General features: G+C 44.5%; 1 protein-coding gene across 5 annotated transcripts in view; it reads right to left on the bottom strand.

Annotated features, from left to right (window-relative positions):
- Positions 1 to 2858: 2858 nt before the first annotated feature.
- The window catches only part of Arih2 (ariadne RBR E3 ubiquitin protein ligase 2), a 56436-nt gene continuing 40079 nt past the window's right edge, over positions 2859 to 19215 (bottom strand). For 4 of the 5 annotated variants that reach the window (XM_041677157.1, XM_041677158.1, XM_041677159.1 and 1 more), the window contains 12 exons: positions 16425 to 16488; positions 15690 to 15840; positions 14189 to 14310; positions 12746 to 12855; positions 11001 to 11118; positions 9797 to 9847; positions 9682 to 9703; positions 6637 to 6788; positions 6142 to 6285; positions 5547 to 5615; positions 3518 to 3655; positions 2859 to 3337 (listed from right to left, as the gene is read on the bottom strand). In XM_041677157.1, coding sequence (XP_041533091.1) covers positions 3266 to 3337; positions 3518 to 3655; positions 5547 to 5615; positions 6142 to 6285; positions 6637 to 6788; positions 9682 to 9703; positions 9797 to 9847; positions 11001 to 11118; positions 12746 to 12855; positions 14189 to 14310; positions 15690 to 15840; positions 16425 to 16488 — 1213 coding nt within the window. In that variant the 3' untranslated portion in view covers positions 2859 to 3265. The remainder of the gene's footprint in view (positions 3338 to 3517; positions 3656 to 5546; positions 5616 to 6141; positions 6286 to 6636; positions 6789 to 9681; positions 9704 to 9796; positions 9848 to 11000; positions 11119 to 12745; positions 12856 to 14188; positions 14311 to 15689; positions 15841 to 16424; positions 16489 to 19215) is intronic. The other variant, XM_041677160.1, reaches the window with a different exon arrangement.

Here is a 19215-nt window from a genome sequence, read left to right as displayed (position 1 = left end):
CTCCCCGGTCCCTTAACAGACATTTCACATTTAAGTGTACGTATGTTTGTGCTACACTGGGTGTAGAGGTCAGAGACAACCTGCAGTTTTCTCCTGCCACATGGATCCTGGGGATCTTACTCAGCAGTCAGTGAAATGCCTTTACTCACTGAACCATCTTTTTTTCTTTTTTTTTTTTGTTTTTCGAGACAGGGTTTCTCTGTAGCTTTGGTGCCTATCCTGGAACTAGCTCTTGTAGACCAGGCTGGCCTCGAACTCCCAGAGATCCGCCCGCCTCTGCCTCCCGAGTGCTGGGATTAAAGGCGTGCGCCACCACCGCCCGCCCGGCTTCACTGAACCATCTTGCCAGAGGCATTCTTTCTAAAAAGATCACCAGTAGTGTGAATGCCATGGTCATGGCACCTTGCTGCCCACTGTGCTTAACTGGTCCTGGGCCTTGCTGCCCAGTAAACATATGCACTAGTGGGGCTGGAGAGTTGGCTAAGCTGTTAAGAGCACTTGCTCTTGCAAATGATCTGGGTTTGATTTGCAGCATCCATATGCCTCCGCAGGCATGCACACAGTATACAGACATAATACACACAACACCTACACATACATCCTGTCCCTTCAGATCCCACCGTATTCCCAGGGCTAAGCCTAAGGACAGCATACCTGCGGCCAGCCAGCAGTGTGGAATGCAGCCCACCACAGTGCTAGCGTGTCTTACCCTGCAATCCCTCTCACTAACACTACTCACATGCCTGACAACACAGATCAAAAAACAGACCCATTTCCAATTTTTGTCCTGAGTTTTGTTTATAAATTTCAAGAGCCACAATGTCCTCTGTCATATGGTCTGCATCTGCTTTGGAGAGACCCAGAGGGCTTTAATGGCAGGGCTCAGGGCGTTCCTACTTCAGCCCAAGGTGTTTGTAGGGAATGGCTCAATCTGTCCCCAAGGAAAGGAGAACTAACACTTCTCCTTCTGCAGGGGGCACTCAGAACCACCTTCTCCCCACAGGAAGAAAAGCACTGCTAACTCTAACTGGGCCTCGCAGTCCCTGGAGGACAAAAGGCACTTAGACACTTTGAAGGAAGACTCCACACACTTTTATAATCAGAAACTTAGTTTATTCTGAATAAACCACTCAACTTTGAGCAGATGACATCACCTCAACTTTTCTTTAAAGAAAAACAAGGATCTGGTCAGTTCATGAAAACACGTTTTTCTCTACCCTTTGTAGGGCAAAACGCCAAACAAAACCAAACCAAAAAAAAAAAAAAAAAAAAAAAAATCTCTGCCTGACCTTTAAGATGTCCCTGATAATGTTGCAAAGGACGGCCACTGAGGGCGCAAAAGGAAGGTGTCCACAGGTGAAGTATTACCAGCTGTGGCTGGCAAAGCTTCCTGCAGTGCGAATGGTCAGGGTCACAGCTGATAAGTAGCATGTCAGCTGTGCAGTTCAGAAAGCGCCCAAGGGGTTTAGGTTGCAGAGCTGCAACTCTGGTTCTGTGCCACAGCAGTGCCACTGATGGAAGGCTGTGTATCAGCACAGAATGCACGTGCCACCCCAGGCCCTGCGGTAGGAATATTCCTGGTTTACAATTAGCTCCTACTGTTATTTTGGGATCAATCGATACACACCAAACTACTTCCAATCCACCCCACAATCTCTCACTTGTCGGGGACAACATGAAGAGACAAAACCTGAGGAGGTGAAAGAGAACATGTAGCTGGCCAAGTACCCAAGAGTCACAGCTGTCACCTGTCTTGAAAACAACACAATTTTATAGCTTTACATGGTACCTAGGTAATTGTTGACTGGAGGTGAAAATGTATGAATATCAAAGAATCTGCATCACAATATTCACAGATTTCTCTGCAGGCTCTCCTAGGAGTTCAAGGAGGCCCTGTCAAGTATAGATAGCTCTGCCAGTCTCAGAGGGAGGCACTGAACAAAGCCATGGAAACCCCAGAGATCACAGATCTAACTTTTCAAAGGCCCACAGGACCAGGTTCAAGACAGGAAGGACACCAGGCAAGCTGCCTGTCCCCATGCACTTGACTGTGCAAGGACTGGTCCTTTCCTCTGGCTAGCCCCTTCTAGTAAAGGAACTGGGACCACAACCAGGCATTCTCCTGGCCTTAGAATCCCAGACCCTAGAGATGGGGTCCTCTGACAACTGCAACTAGGCGAAAGGGAACACATCCCAGCCCAGAGTAGCGTCTGGCCACACTCACTCCAGGCTAACATAAAATAACTTGTGCAAACCTAGCTCTTGAGCCACAAGGCCCATGCCCTTGAAAGGGCCATGCTGAACTCTGACCTTGATGTCCACAGAATGCAGTAAGACAGTGTCGGACACGGCACGTGTGGCCCTGGTCAGAGTACACCATTGAATACTGGATCAAAAGGAACAACCAAAGAAAAGAAAACTTATTCAGGGAACGATTCCTTTCAAAGGTGGCTCTCTTATCTTTAGGAGACAAAAGGACGCACCACGCTGAACCAGTCTCCCAGTCTGGAGGTGCGAAAGCCCACCTCTGCTCTGCTGTGGCTTCTGGCTTGGTGGCCTAACTCAAGTAAGTCTCACATTGAAGAATAAAAGTAAGCCATATTGAGACCTTGCTTGCTCTGTGCCCTTGCTGCCCAGTGAAGGCAGGAGGCACGTGACTCCATGTGTGCCATGCCTGTTATGCAGGCCAACTCAGCTCCCCACCATCTGCCACCCTTGCTCTTCCCTTGGACTCCAGCTACTGTCAAACAGGATGCTGGAAAGCAGATGCCACCCCAGGGACCCTGGCAGCGCAGACATTCTGAGGCTGGTGGCTGGGCAGCATCAGGTTACATTCTAAGTAAAATTGCTAGAGGGTATACACTCCAAAGCCAATTTATTTTCAAAAGGGCTCTGTGTTATCCTATGGTTTGCCTTTTTTTCTTTCTAATCGTACAACCTTTGAAAATTACATAAGTTGTAATGATCTAATACTATTAATAGCCATTCAGGAAAAAAAGTTCCCTCCCTCCCAACAATCATCCAGGGAGAAATTTAATAAAAGTCCTTACTAGAGGCCGGTCCAACATGGCCTCTACCCTGGTAGAAACAAAAAGCAAAAAGATGAGGAGAAAACAGATGGACTAAGAGGTTGTTGCCAGTGTCTCTCAGGAGTGGGGCCCTGGCTGTTGCCTGGGGTCGCGAAGGCAGAGCCTGCAGCATGCAGTATGGTAGCCGGGACGCCCACAGCTACGTCTTCCTCACCCCGGCACATCCTCAGCCCAGCTTAGGTGTCGTGAAAATCCTTCAGCAGGGTTCTTCTCCGCTGCTCTGCTATGTGCATTTGGTTTTCCAAGTCCTGCACAAGGGATATACAACAGGTGCTTACAAGTCCCAACGCCAACCAAGAGCAGGGGCTCTGAGGAGTCCATACAAAATTAACCTTTCACCCCACCGCAACAGCGTTAACCGCCACCTCCATACAATCACCTATTAATGATACCTTTCCCTTACCTGCACCAGGGCAGAAGACACTTACCCCTCTGTCATAGCTGTCTGCACGCTCAACTTTCCACGACAGGTTTTCAATTTCAGCCTCCAGCTGAGCCTGCTGGTATTCAAACTGTATGGGCAGAGCAGGAGGGTCAAAAGGAGAGGGGCTGTAGCCGGGCAGGGCCTGCAGACGGAGGGCACATGCAGCACCTCAGGCTCCAATTAGCAACTGACAAGCCTGCCACTGTCCTCAGAGTGCCCCTACCCTCTATGCACAGAGCTGGAGGAAGGCGAGAAACTTAAAAAGACTTTCCTCAAAATACTGGGACACAGATGCTGCCAAAGTGAAGTTAGAAAGGACATCCTCAAAACACTGCACTCACTCAACATTCTCCCCAGCCATTCAGCCAATCAAAAGCCTTTCAATCAGGTGAGACACCTACCTACCTAGGATGGACAAAGCCGGACTGCGAATAGTGGCTCATGTCTGCAATCCCCACACTAAGGAGCATCACAAATTCAAGATCCTCCTTGGTTACTTAGCAAGTTTGAGGCTGCCTGAGCTATAGGAAGCCATAACTCTAAAAAACCAACCAACTGACCAAACGAAGGAAACCCTTTGAAAAACCAAACAGTTTGGTCTGTGGGGTTATGCAAGCCAGAGGCCTGTACTTTTAACACTTGAGAGGTAGAGACAGGAAGATTTTAAGTGAGGTCCTACCTCAGAAAAAAAAAATCAAATTCTTTGACTTAGTAACTATACACCCGAGGAGTAAAATGTTATGCATGAAGACTTTCCTCGGTCTTATTGGTGACGGTGAAAATAGAAACAATTGTCACCTCAAATGATAATACATTAAGGCAACACAGATGGGGCATTTACATAGCCACTAAAAAAGACAGAATTTAATCTGGTAAATCATGACAGCTCACAAGTGCTGGGATTAAAGGCGTGCACCACCACCGCCTGGCTGGTATTTTCTTTTCTTTTTTTAAAAAATGGGGGGGGGAGGGGGCTGGAGAGATGGCTCAGAGGTTAAGAGCATTGCCTGCTCTTCCAAAGGTCCTGAGTTCAATTCCCAGCAACCACCTGTAATGAGGTCTGGTGCCCTCTTCTGGCCTGCAGGCACACATGTAGATAGAATATTGTATACAAAAAAAAAAAAACAAAAAAAACAAAAACAAAACAAGAATTATTCATTATATATACAGTGTTCTACCTGCATGTAGCTTGCACACCAAATGAGGGCATAAGATTCCTTTACAGATGGTTGTGAGCCACCATGTGGTTACTGATAATTGAACTTAGGACTTCTAGAAGAGCAGCCAGGGCTCTTAACCTCTGGGCTATCTCTTCAGCCCCCTGATTTTGTTGTTGGTGATAAGGTACCATTATGTAGCCTAGGATAGACCAAAACTCACAATCCTTCTGTATCTGTATTGCTAGGACTATAGGTGTGTGCAACAATGCCTGACACTGTGTTTTTCTGGTGCTGGGATGGAATCCAGGAAGCCAGGCAGATGCTCTTCCACGAAGCCATATTTCCATAACATTAATTTTAAAGGATAGAAAATGTTAACCATGCCGAGCGATGGTGGTGCACGCCTTTAATCTCAGCACTCGGGAGGCAGAGGCAGGCGGATCTCTGTGAGTTCGAGGCCAGCCTGGTCTACAAGAGCTAGTTCCAGGACAGGCTCCAAAGCTACAGAGAAACCCTGTCTCAAAAAACAAAAGTTAACCATGATCTATTTTTTCCTGGTGGGATAATGAATAATAATATAAATGCTATGTTTTCCACATTTAAGTGATATAGAAAATTTACTTTATCAACAGCAGAAACAAGCATATTTAAGAGGAAGAACTAAAGGAATAAATGGCAAGTATAATGTAAGAATGTGCATGGTATGGCCACTGGCTATCCGAGAGGTCTGTTTTACAGATGTCCAGAGCAGAGAAGAAATCTTACATAAGACAGTCTGATTGTGATCTCCCAAGACCCTCTTCACTGTCAAGGACTGGTGGGAATGGGCTCCTCTAGAGCTGCAGAAAAAGCAGAAGGGCAGCTTTGGCTTACCAGCTTCTTCCTAGGACCAGACTCCATGTAGTATGCATATGGATAGGTGTATTGCAGGGTGTATCGACACTGTAATAGAAAAGAAAAAAGCTCCTGTACCTTTCTAACTGGCCCACGTCCCTTACAATTCATATCCAACCATGTAAATGGGGACTCTAGACATGAGGCCAAACCAGAGATGATCCATTACAGGAAGACACAGGGAAAAATGAAACCACAGAACCACCATGTTTAAACTGTTTACCACCACCAGATGCCTCAGGATTTTAGTTAAACATTAAAGCATATATATCTTAATACTTATCAATCATCCATATTCCTTTCAGTTATCCAGAGATCAGATAAAGGAGAAAAAGACTAATTTTCACTGTTGGCAGGAGGCAGTAAAACCATTCGGAAATCCCGTGGACATCTAGCAAAGGGCTGGGACTTCTGGTATATTCAGCACAGGGAAATGTGCACCCATAAATGTACATGCAGAGCTATGCAGGGTACCAAATTCCCCTTCCTTTCAGAGGTGGCTTCTCACCCTAATGTTTGCAGCGAACAAGGAGAAAGTTGGGATTCAGTGATGGAAGAGTGAAATGGGAGATACCTTGGCCAACAGCTTAGCAGCGTTCTGCAGGTATTGCCAGTCAATCCATGTCCCCAGATTGTTCATAACCCTCTCCTGAATCTTCTCATGAATACGTTGGTATGTTTGTGCCTCAAGCTGCAAACTTTTATTGTGGTTTTCCCACTACACAACAGAGGAAGAAGGAAAAACATAGGAGTCTCAGAAACATATAGAGATCAAGACAGGAATTTAGGACAAACACCCTGGCTGGTAGGCCATGCCCACAGATGTCTCTGTCTTATGGAAAAGACTGACCACAATCCATCCTTCAGCTAAGGTAATACCAGGTCCTTCCCTGTGCAGTTGTCCTGTACGACTGAAAAGCCACCTTTGCCAAAAGGCAATGCTCAGGAGGCAGGTGCAAGAGCTCCATTCAGTGGCTTCCATCTGCACACGGCATCCCAATGATCTCACCTTAGCAGGTCAGAGGAAAGAACCTACTCTGGAAGGGCAGGGATATGATGAGACACCTACCCTCTCAAAGTAGAACAAGTACTTCTTGAGGGCCTCCCTGGCCTGGGCTTGCTGACTCTGGTTGACGATGTCAGGGTTCTCCTTGTACCGACTGCACTCATAATACTCACTGCCGTGCGTCTTCCAATCTCCTAGACACATCCAGCAGAAGTCTGCACAGAATAGAGGGTGGGTCATTCACCTTCATAAGACAATCACACACTCCTCTAAGGCATAGGCAGAGGAGTAGGAGGAAGAGTTAACCTGAGCAGAGACTCCCAAAGCTGCCTCTTTGCAGAGAGATATGCAATTCTCATTCTTGTCACAACTGACTGTCCCCAAAGCTTGTCAGTATAGCAATGGTCATGGGCACACATGCTGTGTGCCTTACTGCTGACAGTACAAAATCACAGGCCAGCTTGTTCAAGGCATTGCGAGAAGCAAAAATACCCACATGAGCACCCCCTGACCCCATCATCTAGAACACACAGCCGATAGAAAACACTGTCCTAATTACCTTAAAGTTCCTACTTATCCTAAGATTTTATATAAAACTGGAAACAAAAGCTTCTTCCCGTTTTAGTATATGTGCTCCTATTATATGCACACACAAGGACAGAAGTCAATACTAATGTTGTTCCTCAGTTGCTACTTAACATTTTATTTCATTCTCCTCCCACCCCCTCTTGACAAGCTCTAGAGTTCATCCAAATAGGTCAGGGTGGCTGACTAGCCAGCCATAAATCCCAGGATTTTACTTGTCTCTGTCTCCCCCAACATCAGGATTACAAGCATGTGCCTATATCCAACTTTGTTACTTGGGCTTTGGGGACTGACCTCAGACTGTCATGCCTGTGTTGCAGCAATGACATTACTTACTGAGAGCTATCTTTCCCACCCTTTCCAAAATGTGTATTAGTATAAAATCTCTATCTAATCAATAGTTCATATGCAGTTTCCACATTGAGGAAGGCAAGAAGAAAAGAATCTGAAGTATGCTATGTAGGGCTGGGAGATGCTCAGTAGTTAAGAGCACTGACTGCTCTTCCACAGGACCCGGGCTCAATTCCCAGCACCCACATGGCAGCTCACAACTGTCTATAACTCTAAGAGACACCCTCACACATACATACATGCAGGCAAAGCACCAATATGCATATAATAAAAATAAATTATAAAAAAATACTCTGCTTAAAAGGTATGCTATGGGGGGCTGGAGAGATGGCTCAGTGGTTAAGAGCATTGCCTGCTCTTCCAAAGGTCCTGAGTTCAATTCCCAGCAACCACATGGTGGCTCACAACCATCTGTAATGAGGTCTGGTGCCCTCTTCTGGCCTTCAGGCATACAGACAGAATATTGTATACATAATAAATAAATATTAAAAAAAAGGTATGCTATACATTCAAATAACAACTGGCATCTACTATAGAGAGATTGCCCACAGTTTCTTAGGTGTTCAAGATCTATCTGTCCATGTTCTGCTCTGTCTCTACCAGCAAACCTATTAGAGAAAAATCCTGTTTCCCAGGATTCACACTTTATCCCTGGTACTGACTTTCCAAAAGGACATCTAGAGAAGGAAGGTCAGGGAGCTGGAGAGATGGCTCAGAGGTTAAGAGCATTGCCTGCTCTTCCAAAGGTCCTGAGTTCAATTCCCAGCAACCACATGGTGGCTCACAACCATCTGGAATGAGATCTGGTGCCCTCTTCTGGCCTGCAGTCATACACACAGACAAGAATATTGTATACAAAATAAATAAATATTAAAAAAAAAAAAAAGAAAAGAGAAGGAAGGTCAACGCAGACAGCCACAGTTATTCAACTTCTGTTTCCCAGAAATCCTCTTCTATCAGTAGATCCCACCGTCCCTTCCTTCATCAGTTAGGCTTGTTGTAAGGGTAACACATTGCTCAGGGTTGCTCCATCCAGTGAGTGACAGAACTAAAGAGCAAACTGGCTGTTGAAAGACAAGGAGATGAGGCTTCCCAGGCATTAGAAATATGCCATATAGTCTGCACTTTTCTTCCTGTTCTTTTTGGTTTTCAAGAAAAGGTTTTCCTTGGAGCCCTGGCTGTCCTGGAACTCACAGAGATCCGCCTGCCTCTGCATCCCAAGTGCTGGGATTAAAGGCGAGCACCACCACCGGACCTTCTTCCTTTCCTTTTCTTCTTCTAGGTTCCAGGATAATTAACATGAGAACCACGTTGGCCTCAAACATCTGTGTTCAACCAATTCTCCTTCCCAGTTTCCCATGTAGCTGGCTACAAAGAGACCCAACACACAACTTTTTTTTTCTTTTTTTTAAGAAAAAGGAACGGATTTGAGCCCAGCAAGAGCCTGACTCCCACTCTTCTTTAAACAACACACACGTGCAATGCCCTGCTCGGTCCTGATGGTGGAGACCTAATCACAAGTCCTTCTGGAAACTGCTCTGAACTAATCTTAAACTGATTTTTAGTACCATGGCAAAGCCATGAACAACCTTTTCTAAAAGACATCTCTTATGGTATCTTAGATAATCAATTTTATTGATATCTGTTTTGGCAAAAAGAATAGAAGACAGTAAGACCTTCAACTGAGTGTTTTGGTACATGCCTATAATCCAACCGCTGTACTGGATGACTGAGGATCATAATCATCACACAAAACTTGACTTTTAACTACACATCGGCAAGAGGGCAGTGGAATGAATGTTCATCCCGCAAAAAACAAAAAAAAACAAAAAAAACCCAAACCAATCCTAAATCTGCACTTATGCCAGTTAGTCTTTTTTTTTTTTTTTTTTTTGATTTCTGTGTGTAATAGTCCTTGCTGTACTGGAACTAGCTCTTGTAGACCAGGCTGCAGGCTGGCCTTGAACTCACAGACATCCACCTGCTTCTGCCTCCCAAGTGCTGGGATAAAAGATGTGTGCCACAACCGCCCAGCTAGCATAGTCTTAAGTGAGGGAGGTTCCCCTTTGTTTTGCTGTTTCATTACAAAAGAACTCACTAATCAGTAATAGAAATCAAAGTACAAGAAACACAGACCACGCTCCCGGACCGGAGACCAGGTCTGCGACTCACCATGCTTACACTTGGAGCATTGCTGTCAGAGAGAAGAGAAGAGAACACATTAAGGAAGAATACTCTGACCAAAGGCTCCATATCACACATGCAGATGCTATCTGCTTCTGCTCACCATGTGATTGCAGCCTCCGTTCTTCTCAATGCAGATGTTGCACTTGGGACACTGAGGAGACAGAAGGGTGCCATTAGGCTTACACATCAGCCCAGCTCTAAGAAAAATTACACAACACTCCGGCCCCCGTGCCCAGTAGCTCATCGCAAGCACTTCTGGGGAGGTGGGAGTCTCACTTAAATGTGGCAGGTCGCTGAGGCTGGAACAGCAATTCAAGGAAATGAGGTCAACATGTTTGGCTCTGAGATAATCCGAGTTCCAGCTGAGCCCCACTAAGTCTTCTACCACCTGTCCTTTCTGTAGCACCACTCAGATGAAGCCCAGGCTAAGGCAGCAGAAAGCCTGCCTGATGGGAGAATGGCCACCATGGACGAGGCCCTGCTGAGCTTACTTGAACTCTGGCTTCCTGAAGAGGGTGTGGAAAACACCTCAGAACACCTCTCACTTGGAAAAGGCCAGCAACCCCAGGACTAGACTGACATGGAGCCCCCCCACTATGGTGATTTAGTCTATGTAGAGGTCTGAGTGCATCAGTGAGGCACTGCACAATGAATTCTGCCCCCAGGGAAAGCTTTAATGGATATTGACAATTTCTGAGCTTGTATTACAGTCATGTTATTTATGAGCTAGGTCAATTAACCACTCCACTCCTAGGGCTATCAAAACTTGGTACAGTTTCAATAAAAATCAGGGTTTTCCTAATTAGCTCTTCCCAGGGTCAAACTTTTCTAAGTATTTTGGAATTTTATTGAAATAAGCGCATCTGGGGCTGGAGATGTCTCAGCAGTTAACAGCACTTGTTGTGCTTGCAGAGGACCTGGTTAGGTTCAATTTCTAGTACCACGCAGTGGATCAAAATCACCCATAACTCTAGTTCTAGCATATCCAACAAGCATGTATGTGGTGCACATACATGTATTCAGGCAGGAATTGCATACACATAAAGTAAAAAAAAATTATTATTACAGAGATCCATCTGCCTCTGTCTCTGTGCAAGGACTAAAGGTGTGGGCAACTATGTCCAGCACTAAAAAAATAATTAAAAAAAAATGCATCTAAGGATGAAAAAGTGATAAGCTCTACTAAGTATGGTTGAATGTCCACGTTTCCAACAAGCTCCTGGGCTATGTGCTCTGCTCTCAGATGTCCAACCTTCAGGGCACTATTTAGGGAAGTTCCATTACAGGTAACACATAGTCCTTACATCTTTAGTGTGAGCACTAATGTAGTTAGCCGTTTCAGAGTCGTCTGCACACTTCGTAAGCCATTTTCGGATTGTGGCGCAGTCTGTGGGGGCGTGATACATCTGTCGACACTTGAAACTTAAAATTGAAAAAGAAACACATTCAAATATTCACCAAATAGGGTCTTGTGTTTTAAATTGTCCTCTTGTTTGAGCTTCACATATCCTGAATTAGCTTTGGGTCTTAGGGGCATTACCCAGATTATAATGAAGCATGTTATGAATGTTTTTTCAACTTGAGCCCGTTACATGCTCAATAGGTCCACATGAAACTTCTCCTTCAATATCTTGAATGGAATTAACCCTTCCCGAAAGGAGTCAAATGGAGCCCAGACCTCCTTTGCGGTGCTAGAGTAAACTCAAGGCCTTGCACTTTACTATGAAGCTACATTTGTGTCTGGAGCCCAGGTTTGTGTGTGTACTCCCACCCCTGCAACAGGGTCTCATATATCCCAGGCTAGTGTCCAAAATGATCTTTCTGCCTCTATTTCCTGAGTACTAGCATTACAGGCATGAGCCAAACATGCCTGGTTTATGTGGTGCAGGAGCTCAAACCCAAGGTTCTATGTGCAGCTGAGCGCCATCTCTGGCCATGAGCGCAGCATTTTGGAAGGCAAGTATGCAGAAGGCACTCAGAGGATACTTCGCTCAGGTATAAGGTAGAACTAGCGAGATGTGCAGAAGGATGCACGAATGCCAGAACTTATCAAATCTGAGCGGTCCTATTATATCTGACAACTAGAACTCGCATTCTAATCTCCTTCTGTACAAGCCAACACTAAGGTCTACAGGCAGACAGCGGACACGTGCTTTTGGGAAAGAAGCTCCGAATGTGAAAAAAAAAAAAGGTGTTCAGTTTTCAACTTTTGGTGGGACAGGGTGCCTCACTGTCCTGAAAGGCAGAAAACACACACACATGTACTGTGTGGTTTCTCTGCATCTAGACCACCAATCTTCCAGGGAGGTGCTATTAGGACACACCTAGATTTAAATTACAGCTCTGCTATTTTCTAGTAGGTTTATTTACCTTGTACCTTCATTTCCTCACCTACATGGTAACAGGCAATCTCGCAGTTGTGATATGTAGGGAAAACAGCTGGACAGTGCTATCACCTGGAAAGAATCTGTTATGTTTTGGCTATGCCCATGGAATTTACTGAATGGGGAGTACCTCAGATGTAGAATTCACCCATAAATCACAGTTTTATAAAAGGCAGCGAGTACCAGCAGGGTGGCATATGAAGTCAATACCAGCTCTTGAGGGGCAGATCTTTCTAACTTTTAGGACAGCCTGGTCTACAAAGTAAGATCCAGGATAGCCAAAGTTACATAACAAGGCTCTGTCTCAGAATAAAACAAGACAAACAAAAAAGTTAGCTAAAGAGGTTTAGAGTGCTTGTCTAGCATGCACATGGACAAGGTCAACCCCTAGCACCACATAAACTGAGCATGGTGATGCAGTCTGGAATCCCAGCGTTGTGGAAATAGAGGGAAGATGATCAGATGTTCAAGCATATTCCTCAGGAACCTGCACTTCCTTGACTCCAAAGACTGTTCGTTTATCAAAATATCTGAGGAACGTAAAATACGGAGCCACGAGGACCAGAAAACTCTCCTAGAACAGATATGCATCTCTCCCAGCCCCGTGCTCTTTGGAGGAAGATGGGCCACGAAGCCAGGACTTCTCAGCACTCGCTCCCTCTTACCAGAAGACCTCGTTGCATCGATTGCACTGTACTCGGCGAGCTCTAGGCTCCTGTACCCGAATAACCATGGGGCAGTCTGCACCGGGGCACAGCTGGAGCTGGTAATGGCTCTGTGAACACAGAGGGAAATGAGGAGGATATCTTCTTTTAGCTGCCTCAGACTATTCAAGGGCCTCTGTTCTCCTAGCTGATAGCTTGTATCAAAAGACTAAAACTTAGAAAGCTTAAAACAGGTAGCCACTAAGTTTAAGTTATTATATAAGAAGGTATCTGTAGGTTGGGTGCAGACACGTGTGTCTGTAACTTCAACTACTTTGTTACTTGGAAGACTAAGGCAGAAGGACTGCTTTGAGCCCAGGTAGCTTAGTCAAGGCCTGGTCAATATAGGGAAAACATGTCTCAGGAAGAAATGTTTTGATGTGGACTGGATGAGAACACATCCCAGTTACCTATGCACCTGACAGCTCAGGGACTCAAAGGTAATCTATCGAAGGCAACAAAGTATATAAAGTATCCAAAGAGTGAGGCTAAGCCATGATGGTGACTCAGGCCTTCAATGCCAGTACTTGGGAGGCAGAGGCAGGTGAATTTCTTAAGAGTTTAGGGCCAGCCTGGTCTAGAGTTCCAGGATAGTCGGGCTACAAAGAGAAATCCTGTCTTGAAAAACCAAGCCAAACCAACCAACCAACCAGACAAATAAACAAACAAAAAACCACAAACAAAAAAAATAGGGCCTTGTGTGTATCCTGAATGTGCACAAGACAACAACCTATCCAATAAGCTTCTAAACTAAGTAATAAATGACAAAGATAAAGTTATGTTGCACAGAATCTGTAAAACTGACAGGTAGCCTAAATAGGGAAAGGAATCTAAAATTAACTACCTTGCAATCATGAATAAGTTTTCAAATTGCTAAAAAGCGAAACAAAAGAGTCCTTATCTGGGTTAAGTGTACAGAAAACCATGTGGAATAGCAACTCTTGAGCTGTGCCAGACCTGTGCTCAACCCTCTCACATAAGATGGCCGGCTCAGCTTGTTTAATCAACTGTGTATACTTTAGGACGACTGTCCATATTACGGAAATGAAAACCAAGATTCAGGGCTGGGGAGATGGCTCAGTGGTTAAGAGCACTGACTACTTTTCCAGAGGACCTGGGTTCCACTCCACATGGCAGCTCACAGCTGTCTGTAATTCCAGTTCCAGAGGACTCCACATGCACAGCAAACCACCAAATGCACGCACACACACACACACACACACACACGCGCAAATAAGAAAAAAAATCAAGATTCAGATAAATTAATGAACAAGTGGTCTCATAACAAGGAAGTAACAGATCTGGCATTTACCCATGTGACTCACCACCCCCATCTAATGCCAGCTGCGATTATACTGTGTACGGTAGGCTCAGGAAGACAGGGCAGAACAGGGCTGCTCATACCTCCACATAGTCCCTAAAGAGGTAGCGCCTGTATTTATCTCTCAATTCTTCATTGGGAAGCAAGGGAAATACAAAGTCCTCTGGTGTTCGGAGTGGACAATCCTGAGCCATGCACGAGACTCCTGTTGACCAAAGATAATATGATGGATAACCATACTGCAGACGACACAACACTTACCCACGAAGTTCAACCAACAAATTCTAATTTCATAGAGGAATGCTGTCCAAAATATTTATCAAGAACACATTCAAAGAGAGAAATTACATGTTTTCATAATAATGTAACAAAGATTGTGCCCAATTACCCATAGATCAGCCCAAGCACCACTAAATAATATTACAGGGCTGGATGTAGTGGCTCACACCTTTAATCCCAATCCCAGCATTGGAAAGACAAAGGCAGAGGCAGAGGGATCACGTAGTTGCTGAGTGTTGAACTCAGGACCTCTGGGAGAACAGTCAGTACTCTTAACCTGAGCCATCTCTCCAGCCCTATACTGACATTTTTATGTTTTCTTTTTTGAGGGGCTGGTTGGGGAGGGGACTCTTTCATGTAGTGTAAGCTAGCCTCAAACTTGCTATCTAGCTGAGACTGGCCTTGAACTTCTGATGCTTCTGCTTCTTCCTCCCAAATGTTGGGATCACAGACCTGTACCATCATACATACCCAGGTTAACATACTGAGATTCAGCAGGTAACAACGAACATGGTTCTAATTAGTCTGAATATTATCACGTTACAGAACAACAAATGCTTCTGGAGCTGGTAATAAATTCTGATATGGGTTATACTGCCCAAACAGCAGAGGGAATCAAGCCATGAAGGAAGCTCAAAGGACAGTTCTTTTAAAGGAAGCTCAGAGGACAGTTCTTTTTTTTTTTTTTAATAATATATTTATTTATTATGTATACAATATTCTGTCTGTGTGTATGCCTGCAGGCCAGAAGAGGCACCAGACCCCATTACAGATGGTTGTGAACCACCATGTGGTTGCTGGGAATTGAACTCAGGACCTTTGGAAGAGCAGGCAATGCTCTTAACCTCTGAGCCATCTCTCCAGCCCAGGACAGTTCTTTTAAAGGTGCGACAATCACTCTTGTACTCACAACGATATCTGTAAGACTTTAATTCCTCACATCACTGGAGACCACAGAAACTGCTACTATTGACTGAAGCACTGAACTACCTGTTCTAACTATAAAACCCTTTCAAGAGGAAAGGTTGTTTAAGGAAAAACGCACAGTGAAGGACAAATACTTTAAGGCTGGAGAGAAGGTTTAGCAGTTAAAAGCACTTGTTGCTCTTGCAGAGGAACTGGGTTCTACTCCCATAACGCACCCGATGATCACTACAAACTGTAAAACCAGTTCCAGGGTATTTCATGACATCTACAAGCACCAACCACACATATGCTACACAGAGCTACATGCAGACAAAACACATAAAATAAAATTGAATAAATAAAATGAAGAGGCCTAGTTTAAGTTCAGTGTTGACTCACCCACACCAACACCATCCTTGACAAGCACGGAGCAATGCTGCTCCCAGCAGCTTCGGCAAAACTGATGTTGGCAGGCCAGAGAGAGTAAGTTCTCCTTCCGCACAAACTGCATACACACTGCACAGTGGTGAGGGGGGTGGGCTGTGGGGACCTAGAGAGAAAGAGAGAGAGAGATGTAGCCATATAAGCCAAGGCCTCTCACCAAATTCAGCCATAAAAGTTCTGAAAGGCTGACTTGTAAAGGTTCTCACAGTCAACACTGAAGTTTGTTCAAGGGAAGAGGATTTTCCATATAAATATAACCAAATCAAGAAACAGACTAGCTTCTGGAGTCCTTGGAAAGGACCTGAGTTAGGTTCCCAACAACTACATGGCAGCTCACACCCATCTGTAGCTCCAGTTTCAGAGGATTTGATGCCTTCTATTAGCCTCTATTCCTACCAGGCACGCATGAAGTGCATGTGTATACATGCAGGCAAAAACATTCATATATGTAGAATAAAATAAATAAATTTGTTAAAAAAAAAAATCAGGCAATGGTGGCACACGCCTTTATTCCTAGCACTAAGAGGCAAAGGCAGGAAGATCTCATGACAGCCTGGTCTGCATAGTAAGACCCCCGCAAAATAAATAAAGATTATTTTCAAAAAACTCATAAAGGATTATTAAAACAAAACAAACAAACAAACAAACAAAAAAACTGGTATTAACACTGTCAGACACAGAGACACTCACATGTTTGGATGGATTGGGCTGAACTCGAGCCTCAACAAGCAGCTGGGCAGAATTTGCCCTGTACCTGAAAATAAAGGCAGAGATAGAGAGAATCAAAAACTGAAGACATTTTAAACTCAGTAACAGAACAAACATGTGTTGTGGTTGCACTAAAGTGTCTTTTACCTTGTGAACACAACACCCACATCTGTAATCCTAACACTCAGCAAGCATGAAGCCAACGTAGTTTACATAGTGAGTTTGAGCTTAGTGCTAATAGCTCCCTTATTGAACCAAATTTCTTTTTATCTCAATACAAATGTTTTCTTTTGGTGAGGGGAGAGGGGATGGGCAGGGGCATGAGGGTTTAGAGACAGGGTTTGGATGTTCTAGAACTCAGTATATAGACCAGACTAGCCTCGAACTCACAGAGATCTGTCTCTGTCTGCCTTCGACATGCTGAGACTGAAGGGTGTGCCACTATGCTCAGATGGTTTTGTCTGTTTTTGGAGACAAGGTTTCTCTGTGTAGTTCTGGGTGTCCTGGAACTCGCTCTGTAGACCACGCTGGCCTCAAACTCAAGAGATCTGCCTGCCTGTCTCTGCCTCCTGAGTGCTCAGATTAAAGGCATGCAATGACTACTGCCTATCCTTTACCTGGTTTTTAATATTTACTGTATGTGTACTAATGTTTGGCCTGCATGTATGTATGAACATCATAGGCATGCCTAGTGCCATGCAGGCCAGGAGAAGGCACTGGATTCCTAAATATAGACTCAGTTGTAGGCTGCCGTGGTGCTAGGAATTGAATCTGGGTCCTTTGAAGGTGCTCTTAACCACTGAACCACCTCTCCGGGCCTCAAAAAGTTTTGCTTTATTTTTCTGACAGAGAAAAGATAATGTTTTCTGATGAGAGGATAGTATAAAATACAACCATATTAAATTCAAAGCTGAAGAATGCATACAGCATAATTTTATGTTTATGGAATGGCATAATCATACAAATAAAAGATATATACTTTAAGAATAAAGTAGGAGTTTAAAAAATATGGGGAGAATGGGCTGGAGAAATGGCTTGATAGTTATGAGCACTGACTGCTCTTCTAGGGGACCTGGGTTCAATTCCCAGCATCCACATGACAGCTCAGAAGTGTGTTTAAATCCAGTCCCTGGGCGATCTGACACCTTCACACCATTGCACATAAAATAAACTTTAATAAAAAATATGGGGTTAAGATGGAGCTCAGTTAGTATAGTATTTGCTTAGCATATACAAGCTATGGGGCTTGATGCCCTGCACTACTTTAACCTTGGTGGCACTTGTATGTAATTCCAATTGTTATAGTGAGCAGTGCCCAGAGGTGCTACCAATCTTCCTATACTTCACGCAGTGCCATCCCATCCCCAAATAATTACTCACTCCAGTAGAGCCTGGTGGCACTGATAGGTATTCTTAGGTAATTCAGACATAGGGGCAGGAAGATCAAATTAAAGGCTAGCCTGGGCTACAGAGAAACTCAGGGAACCTAGATGACTTAGCAAAATTCCACTTTGCTAAAATAGGGCTGGAGATAGAGCCCAGCGGGAAAGCACTTTCCTGGATCTTCTCTCAAGAGATGTCTCTGTGGTAAAGAGCACTGGCAGCAACTCCAGAGGTCCCGATTTCAATTCCCAGCAATCACATGGTGGCCCACAAACATCTATGATGGGATCTGATGCCCTCTATTGGCATGCAGGTGCATGCAGATAGAGCACCATATACATAAAATAAAGAAAAATTAAAGGCATGTCCCATCACACCCAGCCATTTTCCAAAGCTTTGGGGGAAGAAAAATTGGTCTATTACAGACACAGATGATCAGAAATAAATCTGCTGCTAAATAACAGAGATTTTTTTAAAAAAATGTATGAAATACCTGTAAAGTAACAAAATACTATACTAGCATCAAAGCAGAAATAGAAGAGTATATGTGTGCATGCGTGTGTGTGTGTGCATGTGTGTAAGAGAGATTGAGACAGAGAATATATTCCCAATGTCAACAATCACAACAGGTAGAGAGGCATTGAAGGATGCCAAGGACAATTTCATATCCTTTTCATGAGATGAAACTGAACATCTTAACATCTTACTGAACATCTTATCAGTCCAGGATCTATGCTAGCTACTTAATTTTTGTCAACTTGACATAAGCTAGAGTCACTGCAGAGGAGGGACCTCTGAACACCGAAGCAATTTCTTCTTTCCACTAAACATCTTACCTGCTCAGGGTACATGCTGACTAGTTTTTGTCAATTGAACACAAGCCAGAGTCACCAGAGAGAAGGGAACCTCAATTGAGAAAATGCATCCATAAGATTAGGCTAGAGGCCTGACGTGATAATATATACTTTTGATCCCAGCACTCAGAGGCAGTGACAGGTGGATTCTTTGGGTTCAAGGACAGTCTGACCTACATAGTGGGCTCCAGGGCAGATAGAGCCAAAACAAAAAAAGATTGGGCTGTAGGCAAGCCTGCAGGACACTTTCTTAATCAGTGACAGTGAGGGCCGAGCCCACTGTGTGTGTTGCCACCCCTGGACTGGTGGATCTGGGTGCTACAAGAAAGCAGGCTGGGGCTAGAGAGATGGCTCAGAGGTTAAGAGCACTGGCTGCTCTTCCAGAGGTCCTGAGTTCAATTCCCAGCAACCACAAGGTGGCTCACAACCATCTGTACTGAGATCTGGCGCCCTCATCTGGCGTGCGGGCATACATCGAGGCAGAATGTTGTATACATAATAAATAAATCTTAAAAAAAAAAAGAAAGAGGGGCTGG

The sequence above is a fragment of the Microtus oregoni genome, unplaced genomic scaffold (genome assembly GCF_018167655.1).
Source record: "Microtus oregoni isolate MIOR12 unplaced genomic scaffold, Mior012 000028F_ref0000031, whole genome shotgun sequence".
Lineage (NCBI taxonomy): Eukaryota > Metazoa > Chordata > Mammalia > Rodentia > Cricetidae > Microtus > Microtus oregoni.
This window is presented reverse-complemented; position numbering and strand designations above follow the sequence as displayed.